The 19,545-nt window shown below is 33.2% G+C and overlaps 2 protein-coding genes and 1 pseudogene across 6 annotated transcripts in view; all 3 read left to right on the top strand.

Moving 5' to 3' along the window:
* The first annotated feature begins 203 nt into the window (after positions 1–203).
* On the top strand, positions 204–10,573 carry LOC126750133 (uncharacterized). The gene is made up of 4 exons (XM_050459643.1): positions 204–570; positions 687–2,462; positions 2,574–2,722; positions 10,511–10,573. The coding sequence occupies exons 1-4, from the start codon at positions 477–479 to the stop codon at positions 10,571–10,573; spliced, it is 2,082 nt and encodes a 693-aa protein (XP_050315600.1). The 5' UTR covers positions 204–476.
* A 601-nt stretch (positions 10,574–11,174) lies between these two features.
* Positions 11,175–12,736, top strand: LOC126750134 (uncharacterized; annotated as a pseudogene).
* Positions 12,737–17,123: 4,387 nt separating this feature from the next.
* The window catches only part of LOC126747854 (proteasomal ubiquitin receptor ADRM1 homolog), a 421,821-nt gene continuing 419,399 nt past the window's right edge, over positions 17,124–19,545 (top strand). For all 5 annotated transcript variants that reach the window (XM_050456778.1, XM_050456769.1, XM_050456760.1 and 2 more), the window contains exon 1: positions 17,124–17,292. The gene's annotated coding sequence lies outside the window, so the exon portion shown is untranslated. The remainder of the gene's footprint in view (positions 17,293–19,545) is intronic.

Genomic DNA, 19,545 nt, shown 5'->3' on the forward strand with positions numbered 1-19,545 from the left:
TAAAAACTATATCTAGTATTTTAAAAAAATGAAACAAAAGTTTTAATTTTATTTTACAAATAGAGTATTGAGCATTGCATATTTAGTTATATATTTTTTTTAAAGTATGACATGAGTATGTAAATGGATAGTTATTGTAAAATGAATAAATAAAAATAATCGTTTTTATGGTGAAATCTGTGGTACAGAAAGTAGCTTTGATTCGATTACACAGTTGTTATTTCGAGCGTTCAGCTAATGTGTTACATGTGCCCGTACGGCCTTTTTCAAATGTTTCGTATGCTGTGCTACGTTACTGGGTAAGAAGGTGTGCGTGTTGCATATTGGTGTACGTAAAAATAACGACTGATTTCAAATCTTTTATGACTTGCTGTGCGATCATAACGGATGAGAAATAATTACCTCAAAATAAGTTTGGTATTTTTTTTTTCTCTTAGATTGTAGAAGATAAGAGAAAAAAAAAGAAAGAATAAATCATGAGTGGAAATGCAGAGCAACCAACACTCGATGGCAATGAGGTAATTCAAACTGATACTCCAATAAACCTGACAGTTGGCCAAATAAATGCAGGTAAAATTTTTTTTTTGATGAGTAAACAATTTAATAGACGTATGGATATGAATTTAATTCATATGTTTGTATGAAATCCAAACTTTATAGATGAAATTGTTTACTGTCCTTTTTAGAGCAAGGAGTGTCTGTAAGCTCTGTCATGTCAATCGCTACTAATACAACCACCGTAGCTACAACATCAACAGCCACAACAGAGTCAACTGCAGACCAAGAGGCTACAGAGACTCTACATAGAAGTTCTACCAGCTCAGAAATGTTTAAGTTGCTGCAAATGCAAAGGCAGAACTTAGAGTTACAAAATAAAAGTATAGAATCAATGAAAATCTTGATGGAGCATGTCCGGATGGTTTCAGAAAATTTTCTAGAAGCCGAAAGATTCAGAATAACAAATAGAGGACAGAGCCGTATGGAGAGTTCATCTAGAGTAGAAGAAATACGACCACAAGTGACTGATGAAGTTCTTGACCAAAATATTACACAACTAGATGTCACAAAAGTCTTAAGTCAATCATTAACAACATTAAAGGAAACTTTAGATTCAAATAAAAAGTCGCAAAATTATCATGTTAAAAGAAATTACATTTTAACTCAAAAGGGTGACATAAATATCTGGTTTGATAAACTTAAATCAGATTTGAATTCTAAAGAGTTGTTAGATGTAATAGATGGAACTGTAGAAGGTCCAGTTAATATAGATGAACAAACTTCTCTGAAGAGAAAACAAATAGTAAGAGAAATTATTACTGGTCATATAGATGATAAGTACTACAAGAAGATTCTTAATACACAAGATCCCAGAGAAATTATTGAAATGCTAAAAGAATCTAAACGTGTTGAGAAAAATGTAACACATTCATCAGTCAGAGCAAAATTATACAGTATAAGATTGCAGAAAAATGAGAAAGTAGAAGAATTTTGTAATAAATTTGATAACATTATAACTGAATATGAAGCTTGTGTAAATGCTGTCCCTCTAGAAGATGAAGAAAAGAGGTCTGCTTTTTATCAAGCTGTTTGTGATGCAGTTCCAGAGATCAGGGCATCTGATGTAACATATAGAAGAGTCACAAAGAAAAACATGACTTTAGAAGAGTTAAAAGCCACTTTATTGGAACTAGAAGCAGAAAGACAGTCTGGAAGTAATAAAAATTATCAGCAAGATGTAGTAGTACATCAAGCAAAACGATTTAAATCTGACAAAGAAAATGAATTAAAATGCTTCAGATGTAATAAAAATTATCATTTTCAAAATGATTGCCCATTGAAAGACACTAACCAATGGTTTTGTTATAAATGCAAACAGATAACAAATCATAATGGAAAAACATGTTTTCAATTTAATGCTGGTACGTCCAATAGAGGATTGATGAAGAAGCAAAACTTCACAACTGATAGAGGTAGAGTTAGAGGCAATGGTAGAGCTACGTTCCGAGGAAACTTTAGAGGCAGAGCTAGAGGCAATTTTAGAGGTCAAGGGAACTTGAAAATAAAGCAAAAAGAAGGGGACAAGATACCAAACGCAAACAACACAGGTACACATTTAACTATTAATGATAACACTAACAACATTACATTTATTGCGGACTCAGGAGCAACTGAGCATATTATTAACAAAAGCTTAATTTTAAGTAATTTTGAACATTGTACAGGTGAGGTAATAAAAAGTGCAAATAAAAATAAATCAGCTGATATAGAGATAGATGGCAAAGGTGACTTGTATTTAAAATCAAAATTAAGTGTAATAAAATTAACTAATGTATTGTCGGCTGAAAACATAGCTAATAATTTAATATCTTTAAGACGTTTCGCTGATGCAGGTTTAGGCATATATTTAGATGATGATAAGTTAGAAATTTTTGAGAAAGAAAGTGGTGAAAAATATCTAACAGGTAAATATGTTAAACCAAATTGGCTCATAACTTTAGAGGTAAAATCTAATATAGACGATGCAATATCTGATTATACAACATACTCATGTATTGCTGAAATTGTGTCTCTAGATGAGTTTCCTGAACAATCTCATACAATTTTAAATGATATAGATGATGCACAAGTGCAAAAGACGGAGGGAGAAAATCGAGATTCCTTAAATTTAAATTCGTCTGAGATTGGGAGGGAGATTCAAAAAGAGAAACTCATAGAGGACGATGTAAACAGCAACAAAATAGATAAATGCACAGATTTCATGTTAGATGAACACATATTGAATAGAAAGATTTTAGATTTAAATTCAACTAATGCCATAGAAGAATTTAATAATATTAAATCTACTGAGTGGAAGACACAACATGTTAACAAAACATTAGAATTAGATGAAGGCATGTTATGGCACATAAGATTAGGGCATCCTAGTTTGAATTATTTAAAAGAATTAAAGAAGTCTAACGAAATGTTGAAAAATATAAAATTTGATGAAAATATTTTACAATGTGAAACATGTATTTTAGCTAAAATGGAAAAATTACCTTTTAAAGAAAATAGAGTACGAGCAGATAGACCATTACATACTATTCATGTAGATACTATGGGAAAATTTAAAATAACTTCGTTCCCAGGTAGTTTTCAGTATATGATAGTATTTATAGATGATTATTCGAGGTTTGCTAAAATATATTCCATTAAAAATAAAAATGAAGCAGGAAGTAAGTTAGAAGAGTTTATTAAAACAGTTAGAAATTTAAGAGATACAAATGAAAAGGTTTGTTATATAAGAACAGATAATGCAAAAGAGTTTGTTGGTGGTGAGTTTACAGATGTAATGAAAAAAGAATCTATAGAGGGAGATTATGCACCTCCATATACACCAGAGTTAAATGGGGTTGCAGAACGATTTAATAAAACTATACAGCACAAAATAACAGCCTTGTTAATTGACTCAGGATTGCCAAAAACATTTTGGATCCTTGCCGCTGAAACAGCTGTGAATATGTATAACAGAACACCACATAAAACCAACAAATTTGAACCACCAATAAATAAACTCAACCCGAAACTCAATACACACTTTGACAAAATAAAAAGATTTGGTTGTTTAGCTTATGCAAAACTTCCTATGGTTGAAACAAAGTTTTCTGAGAAAGCCATAAAAGCAATATTAGTTGGTTACTCACGAACAGGATACACCCTGTGGGAACCAAGTTCTGGCAAATTTCTAAACTCGAGGCATGTAAGGTTTAATGAAAAATTAGTGTACAAAGATGTGAGTACAACTAAAAATACTGAAGTTATAGAAGTAGAAGAAGAAGACAAGTTAGATGTAGATGGAAAAGAGGCTGAGTTAGATGTTGAGGAAGAATTAGAAAATACTGACAAGAGTTTATCAAACAAAAAGGCTAAAAGAGGTAGACCTAACAAGCATAATTTAGAAGTTAATACACAAAATGAAGTTTCTTCAAAGAAAATGAGAATCTCTTTAAGAAAAGCAAAATCCAACAAAGATGATAACTTTGTATATGCCACAATAACTAAAGAGGTAGAAACATTTAAAGTAGATGATGAAATAAGACATGCCATGCTAGCTTCAATCAACAAAGACCCTCAAAATTATAATGAAGCAATGTCAAGTGAGGAGAGAGTTGAATGGAACGCAGCAACAAAAGAAGAAATAAGATCTATAGAAAGGAATAATGTCTTTGAGATTGTTGATCGACCTGAAAACATAAAAGTTTTAGATTCTAGATGGGTTTTTCTTAAAAAGACGGGCAAAGAGGGAAATGTTATATACAAAGGTAGATTAGTTATCAAAGGATTTCAAGATAAAAATGATTATGAAATTTCAGAAACATATGCACCTGTATCAGGACTTTCATTAGTAAGGTCAGCTTTATTAATAATTAATAAAGAAAATCTAGATGCAAAACAATCTGATGTTAAAACTGCCTTCTTAAATGGTGAACTAAAAGATCCCATTTATATGGAAATTCCTGAAGGTTATGTATGTAACTTAGAAGTTAAAAAGACCAAAGTATGGAAACTTAACAAAGCCTTGTATGGATTAAAAATTAGTCCAAAAAGATGGTATGAAAGATTCTCAGAAGAAGCAGTCAAATTAAGTCTTGAAAACGACATAAATGAACCTTGTTTGTTTACTTGGAGAAAAGATGGAAAGGTTGCTTTCGTTATATTATATGTTGATGATATGATCACTGCGAGTAACGATCCTGAAAAGCTACAAGAGATTACTACTCATTTCAATAACACCTTTGAGATGAAAGATTTGGGTGAACCAGAAAATTTTCTGGGTTTAAAGATCAAAAGAAATAGAGAAAAGAAAGAAATGATGATTACCCAATCTGAATATACAGAGAAGATTTTAGAGAGGTTCAATATGAAGACATGTAATGCGCAAGACACACCTATGATAACTAGACAAGTCAAAAACAGAAACCTTAGAGGTAGAGAAAATGAAGTAGAGGAAAATAAGTATGTTTTAACAAATATACCTTACAGAGAAGCTATAGGCAGCTTGTTGTATCTAGCAGGAGCTACAAGGCCCGATATAGCGTATTCTGTGAATGTATTGTCTAGAAAACAAAACCAGCCAACAGAGGAAGATTGGACAGAAGTAAAAAGAATTTTCCGATATCTTAGAGGAACAACTAACTTAGGCTTAAAATATACTAGTAATTTTGATAAGTTAGAAGCTATGACAGACGCTAGCTTTAGAGATCAGGAAAATTCAGCATCAACAAGTGGATATGTAATCCAACTTTATGGTGATACAGTAGCTTGGAGAAGTCACAAACAATCTTCACCTACTACTTCTACATGTCAGGCAGAATATCTTGCTATGAGTGAAGCTTGTAAAGAAGTTATTTCTTTAGACAAAGCTGTTAGAGACATGACAGGTAGAACTAATTATCCAATCACTATTTGGTGTGACAACAAGTTAGCTGGAGACTGCACTAAGAAGCAAGGTAGTCACAAACTTAAAGATTTTGACGATGATGTTGAAAATATTAAGTCAAACCTGGAAAAACGTGAAAAGACAGGTCGAAAACCACCAATGGCTGAGACCCATGGTGACTATGTAAAATCTTGTGTCTTGCAGGGTAAAATAAATGTTGAATGGATATCAACTAAAGAAAACATAGCTGATATCATGACAAAACCTTTAGCATCAACTTCTCATATTAAATTACGAAATAAATTATTCAATTTAGAAGTTTAAATAGATTGATGAATAATATAGATTTCTTTGAAGTTCAAATTATGTGATATTTTTTATATATTATGTTTACAGATCAGTGAACTAACTCCCAAGCAGAAGTAGCGCAGTAGACGATAGAGTTATTTTTTTATTTTTATATGTTAAATGTTATGTGTTCATAATCGTATATCGATTGTAGATATGAGTTTTTTTTTTGTTTAATTTGTTTGTAAATGAAGTATGCGCAAAGGGAGGGAGTGTCAGAAATAAAGTGCTTTGCACATACTTTATTCAGGTAGCGCCACCTATTGATTGGGCTTATTAATACAACGTATGCCGTGGCGATGGTTGCAGATGTGAATTGGGCTGATCTTATGCTGAACAGCTGCGAGGGTGGTAATTGACAATGATATAGTGGGTGTGTGGCTTTGGTTCTTTTGTTGTTTTGATGCTCTGTGCTAAATAATAATTAAGGTATGTAATAAGTATAAATTAAGTTCATATTACATGTTTAATAAACTAGAAGTGTTTCTTAATACTGTGTTTTTGTTTGACTCGCCATCCGTCCTAAAATTCCATCATATCCAATATTTCTAGAAATAAACTTCTTTATTAACTGAATAAAGATGACTCTCAATTTGAGCAACATCAATAAATACATCTTGAGAGAAACTTTGAGAATGGATTGCAAATAGACTTATTTTGCATTAGAGGCCTTTAAGTAAATATGCTCCCTTTGCATTTCAGTTTTATGTAATAACAATAGTGCAACAACTGATCTAAGACAAAATCTATGATTTCTGTACTAATGTACCGACTACTGAATAAAATATATTTCCAGGAATATATTAACCCACCAGGTAGTGCGTCGCCGAGCGGAAACATAGGAAAACCTATGTAAATTTTAAGGGGGTCAATTATTGGCTTCCCTGTACATTTTAGAGAAAAAATGTAAGATTTTATTTATCAGGTTTTACCTGAACCGAAAATTTGGTAATTTTGCAATTACATTTAATTGAATAATTCAAGATTCTCTTATTAAAATTTTTTTAAACTTTGCACGAGGGTTTGCCAGATTGGTCTCTTCAAAAAGTTAAATTTTTTCTGTAAAATGTACAGAGAAGCCAATAATTGACCCCCTTAAAATTTACATGGGATTTCCTATGTTCCGCTCAGCGACGCACCACCCGGTATATGAAGGCAAGGAAATGGAAAGTACATTTCCCTAGTGGAGGATAGAGGTCCAAGAATTAAAATTGAATTGAAAAAAAAATAAATTGAGAACTGTGATATGTCCAAAATAGGATTAAATCTAATTATACCCTCGAAAATGATAATATATCCAAATTTCACCTCAACATTATTAGAAAAGACTTTTAGGTATGTCATCATTGAAAAATTGACGTGACTTTTGCTCCATGTAGTTGCACGCTTGCAGAATAATTTATCAACCCATGACACCGGAAAATAGGGTTGAGCAAAACTTCACTACCTGTAAATCATTCACTGTGAATAAAAAATCACATTCACGGCTTGATGACAACTTACAAATAAACTGTGAAATGTGAATAAGAAAGGCGCGTTCACATAAAGATAAACGAATGCGCGTTGAAATTAGCCGAAAGAAGTAGGTAATTCATTCATCAGCGATTGGCCGTCGTTTACTGGCTTGGGTGAAGATACTTTTTTATGTGTGCTCACACACTCACTATGTAATGTGGGGTGGGGCTCTTCAAATTCAAATTCAACTCTTCCAATTCAATGGAAAGTAAATGGCCACTACTAGGAGGCCGCCATTTTGCGTGATTGTGTCCTTTCGTCGCGTACCCACGTGTCGTTTACAAATCGCCAAAAACTAGGCAATTCGCTATAATCACACGTCAAACGTCAGCATCGTCAACTTCATTACCGTTATTTAATATAGTTTTCACTATATTTGTGTTCTGTGGTTTTCACTCTAACACTAAAAATGTTCAGAGTGACCAACATCAAAATGACACAACCATTATAAAAATGGCGGCCACTAGGCAGTGGTAATTTTTTGGTATCGTGACCATATGGATTAGCAGTCCAGGTATATTTATTAAGTTCATGCCTCAAATCAATAAATTGTTTTGCCCTCCCAAAAAAACGCATTTTTTAGTGTCGAATTACTTCTTTAATAAAATTATATAAACTTATTTTTCTGTAATCTGTAGATACACTTCCTTTTTTCAATTCCCGCTTGAAAGATGTTCTATTATTAATTTTTCCTTTATATTTTCTAGTTTACTTTCTAGAAAGAGCTCTTTGTATTTTTCTAATAATACATCGTAACTACCATTTCTTTTTATTTTGTTGGAATAATCTTTTGAGTTAACATACCAAAGGCATGTATTTTAAATACATAAATCTAGCCTAACCTTTATATGCTATATATATATATATATATATATATATATATATATATATATATATATAACTTAGAATAAAAAAAATTAAGCAGGGTATGCTATATGGCGAAGTCTAGTCACAGACTACTCTACTCAACTATACAATAAACCAATAATTACATAACCAATATCCATACAGGCAATAAACAAGTAGCCAAGTACAAGCATGAAGGGAACTACAAATTAAAATCACTATTGACTACAGAAAAAAAAACAATACTCATATAAACATTATAAACGCATAGGGCATAAAACTAATGCAGATATACATTTAAACTAAATATTGACGTTTTATTAGGGCAGATTTGTACAAAATGTTAAATTGTGCTGCACTGAGAGACAAAAATTTTACAGGAATAGAGTTATAAATTTTTACAGCAATATAGACAAATGATCGTAGAAATAAGGCCGTTTTGTGTTACAGGAGTGTTAAAAGATTTCAGTGACGTAAGTTTCTTGAACGGGTTTCTCTTCGATAAATTAAATACTTTTTGCTAGTTATCGGGGCATATGGATTTTGTTGTTTTTTGATCAGATTGTTAACGACAAATGTAGAAAAATGAAGAGTAACACGATTTTCTATCCTCAGCCACTGGCCTATACATGTGGGAGACGCGGTCAAATTGCCTTAAACCATAAATAAATCTGACACAGTAGTTCTGTACGAGCTGCATCGGATTTCTATTCGACATTTCCAGGCTTGGGAAGTAGACAAAATCACAATAATTAAATAAGCACTAAAGTTTCACACAAGATTTTACGTAGGTCTCTATTTATTACGTGGCGGTTATCATAAAGGAGTTTTATAAAAACTATGAGTTGCTTGAAAAAGAGGCTTTAAATACTGCCTAAATCTAAGATCAGAGTAAGACACCTTTTTATGAGCATGACTAACAAAAGGTAACTTAATATTATTGATATAAGCACTCATATTTTCGCCTAAAAATATTAATTGATTACGATGTCCAAAAAGCATAGCAGTTGACTTGGTTGGATTCCAGATAAGATTATGAGCCTTTGACAACTGTTCTCGTATTTTAAGATCATTGTTATGTTTTCCATAGCCAAGTGATAATTTTTATGATTAAAGCGATATAGTAGAGTTATGTGTCATCTGCATATGCTTGTACTTAACTGGTAAAGTTCAGGAGCATATATCCTGCATAAATATCCGCAGCATATATTAAAAAAAGTAGCGCCTGACTTAATATTCACTTCATTGGAATAAATGCCGTTTGAAAATATTTTTTGCTAAGGATTAAGAAAATAGGATTTAACTTGGTTTATTTATTTATCTTTGTTCAAATCTATAGTAGTAAAGTTTATAACGCAGCAACTTTTGATTTATTGTGTCAAACGCCTTGGAATAATTCAATAAAATTAGCACGCTATTATCACCTTGATCATGAGGAGAAATGATATTATCCATAACATTAATTATAGCGACAGCCGTACTGTACCCCTTACGGAAGTCACACTGATTATCAGGTAAAAGTTTGTTTAAACTAAGAAAATTAAAAATTTGGTTGTACAAAATACTTGGAATATACACCACTTGAACACAACTTCACAGATAAATAGAAGGTTTAACTGTATTTAAAAGCACAAGACTGGGAGAGCAAGGCGTCAACAAACCTTTCACTCAAGCGCCATCTTTTCTCCTCTTTTGCCTATATATCTCAATAAACTCCTTCCAGTTCAAGTTATTATTCTTGATATCCACTTTCTGTTAACACTTGGTACCGAACAAAACAACAAAATATTTATTTGCGTTTGTCATATCGCTACTGCTGCTGTATGTCCCGCTAGATACGTTCCAACCTGTTATCAAGCAACTGCCGTCACTACGATGTTTTATGGAAGCTCCGACCTGTGAACGATTCAACAGCTACTTACTGCAAAGCATCCAATTTCCCTACATATGTAACGATTTATCGAATAATATATCAATTTTTGAAACACAAAAAATCATTTTTAATTTCTAAATTTCCAAAAGCAACAAATCCTTTTTATTCATTAAAATGTGCGCTTTTACCCACACAACTGAATAAGTACAGTTTTATTTAAGCAATGTGGTCATATAAGACCCAATATCCGATACTGAAACACTACATTCTAAAGTGTTAAAGACAATTATATTTTCTTGCAATTATTTGGAAGATGCGTTGCCTTTTGTGATTGCCAAGTCGAACCTTATTAAACGAGTGGTCTGTAAACAGCGCAATTCGAAGTGCATTCCTCTTATAAATATTAGTTATACCTTTGCACGACCGGATTCTGCGTCATCCTTCACCCAGTCAACACGTGGTAGTTCTTTGTCCTTTCCAATTTCCAACTTCTCGTATCCCTTTCCCAGACCCTTTCCTTCCCCCTGCCGTTCGTGGCTAAACCTATTCACGCCGGTAACCAGGCCGGATAATACCGGGCGCATTATCGTGGGGGAGGCGACAACGGACAAAAGTATAAATTTACCATTGTGAAAGTCTTAATTAATTATTATGAAATCTTCGATTCGGGAAACAGGATATGTATTCTGTTCCCCGAATCAGGAAAAGCCGTCGGGTATGTACCCGACGGCTTTTCCCGAATCGCCCGAATAAGCTGGCTAATTGCACCGACTGAAAGCAGAAGCCAATAACTCAGAACAAGCAAGCTATACCTTTCATTAGCCGGCCACACACACAGAGACTCTCGAGATTTAATCCGTCGCGGTTCAAGTCGTATGTTTTTGGCGGACTTGGTATGTCAGAGGTAAAAACTTTCATTACCACTAACGTAAAGACATATTTATGAATAAATCTGACAGACTTAATATGTTGCAGACAAAACCGTATGTTAGTGGATATAATCTGTACAATTATCTTCAGACTATGCCTGAAAATAAGTTTGTGGCCTCGGCAAAAGTTTTGAGAGAACGCGATCGTAAATAAGGCTACTAATTTTTGTGTTTTTGTGTTTATAGGTATGTGTGATCAGGGAAGATGCCTAGCAATAAGAAAAAGATTGCACTGTGTTTAGCTATGTCTGGTATGATTCTTATGGCAACTAAACATCGTACTATTAGAAAACGTAGCAAATGGGTCAAAAAATGGTTGTTGGAAAGAGAGTCTCTAAGCCACGTACCATTATTAAGAGAAATAAAACAAAACGAACCTATGGATTTCAAAAATTATTTAAGACTAAATAGTGCAACTTTTGGTAAATTATTATCCATGGTAAAAAATGGATTAACAAAACAGCACACTGCTATAAGAGAGTTTCTCCAGTTTCTCCAGAACAACGTCTTACAGCCACACTTCGATTTCTAGCAACAGGGAGATCTTATGAAGATCTAAAATATTCATCCGCACAAGCATTAGGATACCTTATACCGGAAACATGTGCTGTAATTTTTGAGGAATTAAAGCAAGAATATTTAAAGGTAAGTAATTTTATTATTAGAATTCAATAAACAAAAAAAAATATGTTTAATCCTCTGTATGTATCGAAATATAGAAATTTACTTTCATTACATATTAGAAAATCTAAAAATATAATAATATACAACATTCTAATCTGTTCATTAATACAAACAAAATATTCAAATTATTATCTAAATATCTTGTGGACTTGAGATACTTCGAGCACTCTCAGCGTAATATGCAGCTAAATCGTTGCTAATAATAGATGACTGAGGGCTTGGTTGAGGAGATGGTGTAGTTACAGGAGTACTGGAATGGTATGAATATCCTAAGTTGCACGAAATTTCATTTGTCGGCCAAGTATTGTTTATGATGGAAGTATCTACTATATCTACTGACCGAGATAGTTGTTTTAACAATCCTTTTGTTAGTATTTTATTGATTAGTGTTTCTGCTAAAATTTGTTGCATGGAGTCCATTTTTTCTCATTTCATTTTTTTTCCACTTAGCTGCGACATTAATCCCGATAGCTTCAAATTCATTCGTCGGCGGCGGATCAGTATTTTGTTTCAAAACTTGAGTACATGTTCTCATGAAGTCCACTTGACTTTCTTGAAATGATAGTTTCTTTTTTTTAATTACCAGCGGTTTCTCTATTGCTGACTTTTTTTTGTGACACGACACTTTGCGGAAAGATATCTGAAACAAAAAAAATGTATTTGACTTTAATTTGAAATAACTAGAGGTAGATTAGAAAATTTTTATTATATTCTTAAATAAACTTTTGTTTTCAGTTTCCAACATGCAAAGAAGACTTGAGAAGTATCGCATCCGGTTTTGAATCCTGATGGAATTTTCCTAACTGTGCAGGAGCCCTAGACGGAAAGCATATCCAAATAGTACCACCACCAAGAACAGGTGCTCTGTATTATAACTATAAAAAATTTTATAGCGTTATTCTGATGGCGTTAGTGAAAGCGAATTACGAGTTTATTTATGTGGACGTTGGAAAGCAAGGCAGAATGTCAGACAGTGCCGCTTTCGAATGGACTTCATTTTATAAAAAACTGCTTACAGGCAATTTAGGTTTTCCAGACAACAGTGAAACTAAAGAAAATCTAAACTTTGTTATTATTGGTGAATTGGCATTCCCTCTACAAAATAATTTATTAAAACCTTAGCCAGATAAAGATTTAACCTATGAAAGAAAGATATTCAGTTATAGATTGTCTAGGGCACGAAATGTGGTAGAAAATGCGTTTGGTTTACTTGCCGCCCGTTTTCGGATTTTCCACACCAGTTTGGCAATGGATCAAAAAAACATAATTAAAATAGTCCTAGCAGCTTGCACTTTACATAATTTTTTAATAAGAAGTAGTCCGTCTTATGCAACAGCTGCCGACAAAGAAAATCTTACTACACATATAACTGAAAAAGGGGAATGGCGGTCAAAAGATGTGGAACTGGTTTCCCTCTCAAAAAGGAAACATAGTAAAGCATCCATAGAAGCTAGGAATAATAGAGATAAATACTGCGAATATTTAATAATAAAGGAAAACTTGATTGGCAAGATAAAATGATCGAAGCTGGTAAAGCATAGTAGATATTCTTTTTTTTGTTAGTTACAAAATAGATATTTAATTGATAATATGAAATAAATATTGTGAACAATTATTCTCTATGTATTTTATTATTTGAAACAGATTTACTTACCTCCACTGAGTTATGTGTATTTTCGTCATTTTCAGTTATTTCTGAATGCTCTGTTTCAATTTCACTTTCTTGTGACTGACTCTGTATCTCCAAATCTTCACTTTCAGTGCTTTGTACCGGTACTTCTTGATCACTTGTGAAGAGCAGAAGATCAAAGTACCATAAACGGGGCTCGTAAATATCATCGCTTGCTGCCCCTGTCCTTTGTGAATTGCATACTTTTTTCAGTTCCTTTCGAAAGCATCCACGCAAATTTTGAATTTTTTTGTAAACAAAATCACGATCTGCCTTAGGATAGACTTTTTTCGAATATTCCACCAAATTTTCATAACCTCTGTTCTTTAAATTTTTGTTTGAGTATTCGTTAGATTTTGTTTTCCATAATACCGGATGACTTTTATATATTTCGATAAATCCTGACAGAAATTCTTTTCCCATAAACCGTATCCTGACTCAGGTGCCATTCAGAAAAAGATACAAATCCAGAGGTTTGGGTAGAATTTACAGCACAAGGAACTTCCGGTCTTTTGATGCAGGATGTCGGTCTTTTAATTGGGACTCAATATTTTGTGAGCAGGATGCTCTTGCTTCATTTCACGCATCTCTTTCAAAGTTAGTTGATAGATACTTTCCCGTTCACCCATTAAAAAATCGATTTAGGGACCGGAAAAGATGGTTAACTCCTGGTATTCGCATTTCCGGTCGTAATCTTAGATTTTTTGGTATTTTAAAAAAGTTCTACCCGATAAATAATTTTGTATTGTCGCTATTCTCGAGATATCGAAAAGTTTACCGGAAAGTTGTGTGTGAAGCGAAAAGACTCTATTATTCCAAACGTTTGAAATATTCCTCCAATGAGCAACGCGAAGCGTGGTCAATTGTTAATGAGGTTGTGTCCAAGAGTAATGGCTCTCAAGAAGTGCGGATTGATTCTGACATATTAAATAAGTACTTTTGTTCGGTTGCTGATATCCTCACAAAGGGTCTCTCTTCCACTTATAACCCTCTCAAATTTTTACCTACCACTAGTGGTAACTCATTTTACCTCAGCCCCACTACTCCCAGGGAGATTTTTTGCACTATAGGATCGACGAAAAAGAAAAGGGCATCTAGTGACGATGGTATTTCAGTGAATTTATTGGGAAAACTTCCTTTGAGTGCTATTCAGGCTCTTTCTGATGCTATTAATATTTCATTTCAGTTGGGCACATTTCCTCTTTGCCTAAAATTAGCAAAAATTTTGCCTCTTTATAAGGGTGGTGATCGTTCTAGTCCATCCAACTATAGGCCAATTTCAATTTTGTCTACTTTATCTAAGTTAATTGAAAGACTTATGAAGGATCGTCTTTTAAAGTTTCTTCTGGGGGAAGGGGTTCTTCGAGATGAACAATTTGGTTTTCTATCAGGGAAAAGCACCTCTGACGCTATGTTTGATTTCTTGTCCAAACTTCTCCAGGGTGTTAATGGAAGAAAGGCGACTGCGGCGGTGTTCTGTGACTTGTCCAAAGCTTTTGATTGTGTGAGTCATAGGATACTGCTTCAGAAGCTTTCTGCTTATGGAGTTAGGGGTGTTGCACTAAAGTGGTTTGAGTGCTATTTGTCTGGTCGCGAGCAGTCTGTGTACCTTAATGGTGACTTTTCTGGTAGGGAGTCTGTGGATTGTGGTGTTCCACAGGGGTCAGTTCTTGGTCCCCTTCTATTTCTTGTATACATTAATGATCTTATTACTCTTAGCATATGTGGACATTTTACATTGTTTGCTGACGACACAACGGTTTTATGGTCGAATAAAGATCCCAAGCAGCTTGTCAGAGATGTTGCAGCCGATCTCCTGAAATTAAAGCAATGGTGTGATTCCAATCAACTTTGCTTAAATATGTCAAAGTCCCACATTATTGGTTTCAATTTTCAAGCTGAGAGTCTTGATTTTGGTGAGAACGCATTGGACATGGTAGACAATTCTGCATTTCTTGGTTTAGTCATTGATAAAGATTTAAAGTTTTCTGACCATATAATAAAGTTAAATAAAAAACTTGCTTCTGGCTGCTTCTCTGTTAGGGCAACCGTTCATGAACTGGGGAGAGATGTTGCTCGTGATGTGTACTTTGCTTTGTTCGAGTCGCATTTAGGGTATGCTCTTCCATTTTGGGGTGCATGTTCAAATTATCTGTTTCAGTCTGTTTTTGTGCTGCAAAAGAGGGCTGTCAGAAGTTTATTTAGGGCCCATTCTAGAATGCATTGTGGTAATCTTTTCAAAGAGAGCCGTATTTTGACCCTACCATCATTATTTATTTTGGAAACTGCATGTTTAATATTCAAAAATAAGAACAGTTTTCCAATCCGACATCACAGTTATCCTACCAGACAGATTAATAATATTCCCCTTCCTATTCCTCATTTTACATCTATCAAAGATTCATTTATATATCGCGGTTTAATGATTTATAATCACATTAGCGTGGAATTAAGAAGTGTTCAGTCTTTGCGCCAGTTTCGTTGTAAACTGAAGTCATATTTGCTTCTAAAAGCCTTTTATTCGATTGAAGACTTTTTTAAGGCTGAGGATGTTGTGTAGTAGATGCTAAGCTTTTAATCTGTTAATTTTAATTTTGAACATATCTTTATGTGTGCCTTTATCTCTGCTACCTTTGTCTACATGCATGTATTTTATTTTATAAAGATTTTGTTTGTAACATTTTCTCTTGCATTTTTTTTTTTAGGCATTTTATATGTTGTATAAATTTTTTATATATTTGTTTTGTAAAATCTGATTTGATTGTATTTATTTTCTGAAGCTTTGTCAATAAAATTCGTGTACATGTACCAAATTTTCGACAATAAAGTACTTGAAAAAAAAAAAATATATTTTCACTCATGTTTGTATTTTATTAAATTGCAAGAGACGTTAAAATTAAGTTAAGTCGTTAAGAAAACTATGTACGTTTGTGGTTCTGAAATAAATTTATCTTTTGCAAAGTCTGCAAACAAGTCTGTGCAGGATCAAGATCGGCGCGGCGCTCGCACAGTGTACCCATGTAACTTTATATAATCCCTTATCTATGAGTGTACCTACGTATTTGTCTCGAGACTTTGACCGTTCCAGATAAAGTATGCAGAGAACTCTGCATGTGTGTGGCCGGCTTTTGGTATTCAATTCGTTTTAAACACTGACCTAAATCATCAAAACACTTATTTGTGTAAGTTTTCAAAAGCTATTGAGTCTAAGTCCGATCTCATACATTCTTAGGATCAGATCTAGATCGTAACAAAATACAAATTAATTTTGCCCTGAAAACGTTTATAAAGAACAGACATTTGCCGAAGAGGAAATGCAATAAATAAAAAAGTTACTGGCGTAAGCATAACCTCACTCATATTTTTTTTTCCACAGAAATAAACACAAACTAATGAAAAATCAATTTTAAAAAATATCCGCGCAGTCTCACCTTTACGTTCTTCACTGTATTTTTTTCAAATCTATTCGCTCTTTTGATAATTTATTTTGTTCTGCATTTTTATTTGGTTTGAAAGTCTTAACTATCTCATATACATTAATATTAAATAAATTAAAACTAATACTAACAAAATATAATGCTTCTCAACTCTAAAAATATATCAAAAAATTAATATCAATATTTATTGCTTGTATAGCTTCCCTTTAACATATCGAGTACCGCTAACAAACGCTTAAAGTGCCTATATATTTGTGTTCTGTGATGCCCTATACGGTGACGTCATGACTTGATCGATTGAATCTTAAATGATGTCTTAAAAATGCTTATAGGCGCTTATACGCGCTTATACATGACCTTTTGACAGTTCACTGACGTGTCATTATTGACAGTGACACTAATGACATTTTTCAAGGCGTCATAAGAAAAATTTGAAAAATTTTCCTAGTCATCCTTTTCACATTTTATCCTGATCTGCCTGTATTGAGTTTTTGTTGGAAAAAATTGTTCTAAAAAGTAAAAGCAACTTGTTTTTGCTGCAAATTTTAAATCTTTTATAGTGATTAAAACAGGTGAGTAAATAATTTATCTTCATTTCCTGATATCTTATTATCATGTTTAATATCTCTAAAATTACTATTATACAAGTGCTTTTAATTAACTAAATGAACTTGCAATACTCATAATATCTTCTAAATAAACATGTTGTTCACTTCAACTTTAATAACCTCTGTTATCTGTTTTCTATAATATACTCGAAAGATGGAACTTAAGTCTGTATAAGTCCTCATTAATTTTCTTGAGTAAAGATGTGCATTGCCCACATCTTAATATTGAGTGTGGGTCATTAACATTGACACAAGAAATAGAAGTGGACCTAGAAGAGATCCTTGTGGCCCACCTACTGAAATTTTCAACTCATCAGATAAAGAATAGCCCTATTGTTGGAACCATTGCTGTGACACTCAAATTAGGTAGTTTGAGTATATTTTAGTTTAGTTTTAATCTTCTCCTGAAGATGCTAGCATTGTTAGGGAAGCATGTGATGAGAGTAAAAATAAAGAGTTTTGGTTAGTGGTAAAACTGTATCCTAATTTCAGAAAAAGGATGCTTCCAGATTACTGACTGGTTTCTTTCTGAGAAATATGAACAAAACCATTGCAGAATACTCCCTCTAAACCCATATATTTGAAGCTTCTGAAATAGTGAATCATGCAATACACAGTCAAAGCATTAGCAGTATTACAAAAAAATTCAGCTTCTCCATCATTCCTAAGAAGAGTCTTTCAAACAAGTGAAATACTGAATCATGGTATTTTTTGAAGCTTGAAAGCCAAACTGAGAAGTGCTAAGAACTTTATTAGTCTCCAAAAATTTACCATCCATCTTTTACAATTTTAGTTAAAATAGGTAATTGTAGGTACACTTTAAGCTATAATTTGATGGAGTGTTTTCACCTTCACCTTAAGTATGGCTTTTCATGTTATATATGGATTTTGGATATGAAATTTTATTTCTACTTGAATTATTTTATATACAGGGTGTCCCAAAATTAGTGGACGAAACGCGAACCCTGTATTCTTTGGTCAAAAATAACCTCACTTTTTCCTATAAACATATATAGGCAAACGCCTATCAAGGGAGCTACGCCCCTTTTAAAGGGGGCACCTAAAGATGGTTTTTTCCACTTATTTTTGAAACGGGTAAATATAAAAATTTTAAATTTTGGTATTCTCCCAATTTTGATATGCTGAATTTAGTTGTCATTTCATAATTTTCATTATTTAGTCAGGTGCATATCATTTAGGGGGTGAGCCTAAAAAAATACCTAAAATAAAAATTGTGTGCAAAGTTTTTGTTTTTTTTTCTTTAAATTTTAAAAATTTGAAGCTTTTTACGTAAAAAAGTACCTCTTAGTCAATAACTCTACGAGTTACCATTTTCGAGAAAAAGGCATAAATTTTTATGAAAACTTAGTACAGACATTAACATTTGTTGTAATTGATTAGTTGTCATTTTGCATTCAAATTGTTAATATCTTTTTAACTATGGAAGACTTTTCGACCCGTGAAAAAGTAGATATTCATTTTGTGTATGGGTTTTGTGATGGAAAGGCAAATGCCGCTGCACGAGAGTATCGGCGGAGGTTCCTGCAAGAAGGCTTCCACATTGGAAGTTTTTGTTAGAATTCATAGAAATTTACTTGAATATGGATCCTTCGAACGTACTCGAGGGCAAGGAAGACCAATTGCAAATGATGGTTATGGGGGGAATTTAATTGAAGAAAACCTTCAAATATCATTGAGAACCTTAGAAGAGATTACCAATATCCCAAAGTCAAATGTAAGTAAAATTAAATATAATAAATAAATAATTAAGTAGCTAATTTGTTATCCAAAAAATTAAATTTAAAGTACTTATAACTGAAAATTTAGATTGGTATAAATAGTGTTGTTATTAATTATTATCGTCGGAATTATTGTGGGCGGGTTTGATAGGAGAAAAATTGATAGGCCCAATTATTTTGCCACACAGGTTAACTGGTCGTCATTATTTAAATTTTCTTCAAAACATTCTCAGAGATTTACTGGACGATGTTCCCATAGAAACTCGGCTGGAAATACATTTTCAGCACGATGGGGCACCAGCTCACTACAGCCGACAGGTGAGAAACTGGCTGGACAATAATTTTACAGGCAGATGGATAGGCCGAGGTGGTCCAATAAACTGGCCTGCACGATCGCCCGACGTTAATCCTCTGAATTATAATCTTTGGGGTAATATGTGCAATATTATTTATGCCACCAAAATTGATACTCGAAATG

The sequence above is a fragment of the Anthonomus grandis genome, chromosome 2 (genome assembly GCF_022605725.1).
Source record: "Anthonomus grandis grandis chromosome 2, icAntGran1.3, whole genome shotgun sequence".
Classification (NCBI taxonomy): domain Eukaryota; kingdom Metazoa; phylum Arthropoda; class Insecta; order Coleoptera; family Curculionidae; genus Anthonomus; species Anthonomus grandis.

Coding starts and splice junctions, on each gene's coding strand:
- LOC126750133 (XM_050459643.1), top strand. CDS start 477: ATGAGTGGAAATGCAGAGCAACCAACACTCGATGGCAATGAGGTAATT. Junction 2,463..2,573: donor TGGTGAAAAATATCTAACAG/GTAAATATGTTA, acceptor TTGTGTCTCTAG/ATGAGTTTCCTGAACAATCT. Junction 2,723..10,510: donor AGAAACTCATAGAGGACGAT/GTAAACAGCAAC, acceptor TCCCTTTCCCAG/ACCCTTTCCTTCCCCCTGCC.